Below are 6,000 nucleotides of genomic sequence, written 5' to 3' on the forward strand. Positions count from 1 at the left end.
AATGGGGAAAATGTTATCAGGAATTGTCCAGGAGAAAAAGATGGCATACAATGAAAGTGCAAGAAGAATGAAGAATCCCCATAATAATTGTCTTCAATTAGACAGATCTAAGCCTCCTGTCCTCTGTGAATAATCTGTGTGATTGGAGCTTAGAGTGGCCCATAGCTGTCCCTCTACCAGCACTCTGGAGGAGACAGAGGATGGGGAAAATAGAAAAGGCTCAAGTAAGAATAGACCGTGAACAAGGCAAGGACAGGTTTAAGAATAAGAAGAATCAGGCACAAAATATTTCAAGAAAAGGGTAAATGTTATGTGCTTTTTTTACACCCAACTTTTCCTTTATGTTCAGTTTAATTCTGACATGATTCAATCTATGTGTATGTACTAGTCTATAATAAATAGCGCTTTGGCTATGGATCATTGAAAACTAAAGTTAGAGTTCTTGGATAGTGGTGTTGACTGAAATATCCGTTATATGTTTGGGTGCTTTCAGAATCACATTATTTGAAGTGCTTTTTCAGCTTTCAGTTTGGAGGCTCAGAGGCTCAGCAGGGACAGCGCTCAGACCGTATAGATTTCCTGTAAGTACGTCTCCAACCCACAGGAGAGACTAAATTGCTGAAGTATTTGAGTGGAAAGGTTTTTTTCTGTTTGTGATATGAATCCACTTCTAAAATCCCTTAAGGTTGCTCTTCCAAATATTTACATCATGTTACATCTTGAATTTTTTCAAGTTGAGTATTTCTTTTGGCTTTTGAACATATTTTTGGACACCTTTTAATTGATATTTCAACATATTCACCTCAATTTTTTTTTATAAAAAATGTAATTGAACTTTATGTTGGACTTGTTGGAAGTTTGCAAGCTAAAGGGTTAAGAATAATGGGGCCAGGACTGCCCCTTGTGGATTTCCCACATTTTTCCCACGAAGATTTTTTTGGCCCGAAGACTTTTTAGACAGGAAAGAACAGTGTGAAACGGAAACGAGAGAGAAGGGAGGACATGCATTGTCGGGGTCGGGATTCGAACTCACAAATAATGAGAGGTAAAATGTAATACCGGTAATTGTGACAATTTTAAAAGGAAAATTGTGTATTCTGCCTTCAGTCTTGGAGCCTGGCAACAACCACCGGACAGCACTGGCCACATCTGTTTAAGTGTCACACGGTGTCATAGTTGAAGATTTAGCAGTATGCAATATGTATGAACAGAATAACATTAGTCGGTCCAATCCCTCATTCACATTTGATTTGGAGGAATTTATGGCTCACTGTATTTTGGATTTTATTGAAAACTTTTCGATATGTATTTTCATTTAGTGTTGCTATGTCTGCAATTATATCAGATGGGTTTGTGTGGTGGTTATTTCTTCGTCTGTCGTCTCTGTGGTGTCAGTTCAAAAAGTTCAAGTGCAACTGGAAATAACAGTTTCAGAGTGGTGAACAGATGAAGGCTGGAACATCTCAACAATCTGTCAACATTCATACAGTATAGATCACAATATTGGTAGCAATACAAAATAAGTTAAAATCCACAAACTGAAACCTCAGTTCAGCTCTTTATAATGTTCTGATTACAACACAAACCGTTCCATAAAGGAAGGTCTCTTTTATACCCTCTTTTGTCTTTGTGAATGTGTGTGGCTGCGGACGGTGGATACATTTTCAGTCATACATTGTTCTATATGTTCTAAAAATTGTTCAGTCTACACTTAGTATTTATTTCTTCATATGGCTTTGTCTGTAGAAAATTGGCGAAGAAGCAGAAGGAGACAGCCAGCAGCTCCACACAGCAGAGGGAGATGGGTCCAGTGACCACAGCCGATAAAAGCACCACTAAAGTCAGTACACTGCACAAGGACGACCCCTTCTCCACCTCCAACCAGGAACTCAATGGGTTTGGTAAGCTTGTAAAACTAATGACCTGACATTTTTTTAATGAAATATAGGATTTTCATTATGTCCTAATGTAGATTTAGATACAATATAAGTGAATGAAATGGCATCTTACAGATCTTACATACACACATATGTGACTAAATGCCATTTGACTACTGGTTTTCCGCGTATTGTAAATGCGTGAACTCACATGAAAGTGTCTAAATGTCAGTGCAGAAGCATAAGTGTTTCTAATGAAAAGTATTAGTGCAGCGTGGACAGTCGGAGCAGAGCAGAGCACAGGGCAGTTGTGCTCAGCTTTAGCTTGTCCCTCTGGAGCACCCTCTCAGCACCCAAGATCCCAAAAGGCCAGGCTGACATTTTCAAGAGGAAAATGCTCTTCTGAGAGGCCTGTCTAATTACCCCAGACACACTGAGAGAGGAAAAGAGCTGACTTTCACAGAGTACTGCACAAGAACTGCACCGTACAGCGCTGTATATGAAACATTGGAATGCTCTTGGACAGAGGGACCCCAAAGAACCGAGTGATACTGCAGTTTGTGTTGGAGACTTTGAACCAAATTCCTGCTGATTTTAGAGAACAACAAACATATGAGAACAGCAGTAGGAAGCGTTTATCATGACACTCTTATGCTTTAAAACAATACGAGGTGTAGAGTGTGTATCTTCTTTCAATGCCAAACTTCCCACAGACAGACTGTCCTTTTGTCTCTGGAGTTTCAGTCACAGCTCTGCGTCAGTTCTAATGAGAGACTGAAAAACGCTTACACGAGGAGGGACCAATAATATTCTGCAGACCTTCACAAAGAAATAACCTTTGTTATTGCACCACACACAAACCTCCACACACTCCACTGTATATGAAGGTTTGTTATGAGGCGGTTTAGCATGCAGCTGCAGTTTGCTTGAAGAGAACAGTGCATTTTCTGATCAGTAAGCAAACAAGGCATAAAAACAGTCCCCACTTCTTTGGATACAAAAATGGAACTTGGATGTAAAACTATTCACATAATTCCCAAAAGTTCCTTTGGTTTAAAGCCTCAGTACATGACTTTTGAGCCAAAACCAGACTAAAATAGAAAAATGTTTCTTGTATTTTTAGGCATAAAGCTTATCAATTGTTACAAAGATGGTTTTAACTTTCTATTACCATGGAATCATTTAGGTGACATGCCACCACTTTAAACCAGAAAACCATCTTATAATAGATTGTTCTTTTTTATTCATCCTGGAGTGGTCCATGTTAGAAAAAAATCATCTGGACACTGTTTTTGAAATTGATACTATGAATTTGGACTTAAATCCGAAAGTCGTTTGATTTGAGCAGCTAGAATTAAAACTCTCTGAGCTCAAATTAGACCTGCCCAAAGGCAGTGGTTATAATTGTAACTTGCCTGGCTCTAGTCCTCCATTTTAAGCAGGGAGAAGGAATGGATGAGGCACTTTTTTAAACAGGAATGGTGGTCTGAGCTACAACCATCCCACTCTTTACAATAGCCTCATAACACCATGGCAGGAATCCAACCAGTAAAAATAGACCTATAGTCCTTAATGACCCAAGATGTAAGAGTGAAACTGTCCGACTTGTAAACAAGGGTAGCGCAAGTCACGGTATAACTCTGGAGCGTATAAATGCTGTTGCTCCTTGAACCATTTCCATGATATTGACAAGGCAATGTTGAGGTGTCTTGATTTCTGAAACAGTGTCCAGATGTTTCTACTATACACTCTCCCTTCTAATACCTAATGTCCCTGTTTTAGAGGTTGCAAACTTAACAGAAAGATAAATTGAATCCATCTGTAATTGTCATTTCCCCCCCCCCCTTGTGTCCAGTCTCTCGAGTGAGTGATGGAGCGTGTGTGGGTCTGGTGGATGAATGCGTCTGCTGCTGTGATAACTGTGTGGCTGATTGAACAGACTCCGCTCCGGTTTAATATGTCACTGTCGGTCTCCACAAACCTCCTCAGGCGTCCGCCCACTCACGGGTTTCTGAGCCTCGTCCTGTAAACTGTACAGTGTGGAGGAGCAGAGCCCTCCACTGTGTAGGAAGCACATTTACAACAGCCATAAATCACCTGCTTCAGACTGGTCCAGTCTCTCGAGTTTGGGAAGCTTTTGATGTGAATCTGATGGACTTTGATGATGACTTCAAATATGGCAGAAATTATTTAGTATTATTAGAGTATCAGAATAAAGAGTTCTATAGGTATTATCATTTGTTTTATTGGCTGTGGAAGGCCTTTATGTCTCCTGGGTTGGATACAGTACCCTTGTCTAAATTGGCAAAATCAGCAAATTGTGCTCAGCGTCTAAACATGTTGCTAATGTATTTTCCGTCCGGTCCATTTGTCAGCTTTTGTTGGTTCAAACCTCTCTCTGTCTCTTAACACCAGCCACATACAGTGTATTGACTGTATTGCAAATGTGTTATTTTTAAGTGCTCAGTTATTGGGCCTAAAGCACTTTTATCCTGCGCCTTTCGATCTGAGCAGCTTCAATAAAGCATTAGTGTTATTGGATTGTACCTTCAGTTGAATATGGACTATGGACACTTTCAACTTGTCTCTTATGGTTTATTGTTTTGCCGACATATTGACCCATTCCTCGTTTGTCCTTTGCCTTCCCTCCTGTTAGCGTGTCCATCTCTGTGCCCTGTCTGTCATATGTAAACTCTATTTTCACTCTCTGGTCCACAGCGTCTCCCTCGTCCTGCAGCTTCTCTGTCCAGGGAAACAAGACGCTCCAGAGCAAGTCCCTCATCAACTCTTACTACTCAGGTACAAACTCAATATTCAGACATCATTCTTGAGAAACCAGTTCAAATGATGCCACAAGATTCAGTCTATGATAAAAATGTGATTGAATTATTCACATTTTTGTTTTTCTTCTTTTTGTAAAGTGTCCAAAGAGCCTGTTCCAGCCACGACCTCTATTGGTAAGACTTCTGCACTTTGCCACACACACTTGGATCAATAGGACATTAGTTTTATTTTCATAGGTAAACTACTCATTCATAGAAACTCTTTACACTTTGGTTACTACCTCATTACTACAGCTCTGACCATATTTCCATCCACCATTTACATTTAAATAGCAGACGGAGCTTTCCATACTTTTAGATCAAGAATCTGCACACAAAATGAGTACAGATGTACTTGAGGTAAATATCGAAGTTCAAGTTAGTTATTGTGGAATCAACACAAAATGTGTGCATTTCAGCTTAACATATTGCTTTAAGATAAGATAAGATAAGATATTCCTTTATTGTCCCACATGGGGAAATTTCATTGGTGCAACGCAGGTAGATACAGAGGTAGATACAGAAGAACAGAACAGAACACTTATAGGAAGTCTGAAAAACACTTTCAGTAGAAGATCTCCTATAAATAAATAAAAACTCCCATAGACAAATAAATAAATAAATACATAAATACCATTGCATGTGATCACGACAGTAATTGCACATGAATATGTGTCACGACAGCACATAGGTTGCACATGAATTGCACATGAATTCCAACAGCAATTGCACCTATGACAGAATTGCACATGGTTAGGTCAGTATTGCGTTTAGTGTGAAAGTCTGGCGGCATCTGAACAGTTTGCTGATATATTATATATATAACAGTTATTCTAGAACAAGATGCATTTGTAAAACACAGATATTCTAAACAATGATCTTTATAAAACACAGATTATTATTTTAAACTTTATTCAAAAAACATATATAGTCCTTATAAAATGAGATGATTTCACAGAACACAAATATTCTGATGATTTTCTAAAACACAGATAGTAAAAGATGATGAAGCAGAATGTGGTTGGACGCTTGAGCACTTTCTGCTGTAGCATAAATCAGAATCACAGATCTGAAACGTAAGCTCCGTCTGTTCAGCACACAAAAGCTTTAATCATCAGAGGAGCGCGTATGGAACACGGTTACAAGACGATCAGACAAATGTTCCATTGTAGTGTTCTATGACCTTATCTCAAGTGTTTCCAACTTCATGCTTGTGTTTCCAAAGAGCAAAAGCACTAAACAAACCAAGCAGATGGACATAACTGTAACATAACATATACAGTATCTATAATGTAGTACAC

General features: G+C 39.0%; 1 protein-coding gene across 1 annotated transcript in view; it reads left to right on the top strand.

The window, feature by feature from the left end:
• ptprt (protein tyrosine phosphatase receptor type T) overlaps positions 1 to 6,000 on the top strand; it is a 186,871-nt gene that overhangs the window by 142,311 nt on the left and 38,560 nt on the right. The window contains 3 exon segments of the mRNA XM_072451758.1: positions 1,747 to 1,901; positions 4,596 to 4,676; positions 4,799 to 4,834. Of these exon segments, the coding sequence (XP_072307859.1) occupies positions 1,747 to 1,901; positions 4,596 to 4,676; positions 4,799 to 4,834 (272 nt within the window).

Source organism: Eucyclogobius newberryi, unplaced genomic scaffold (assembly GCF_026437365.1).
Source record: "Eucyclogobius newberryi isolate DKJ021-1_F unplaced genomic scaffold, fEucNew1.0.hap1 SCAF_19, whole genome shotgun sequence".
Classification (NCBI taxonomy): Eukaryota; Metazoa; Chordata; class Actinopteri; order Gobiiformes; family Gobiidae; genus Eucyclogobius; species Eucyclogobius newberryi.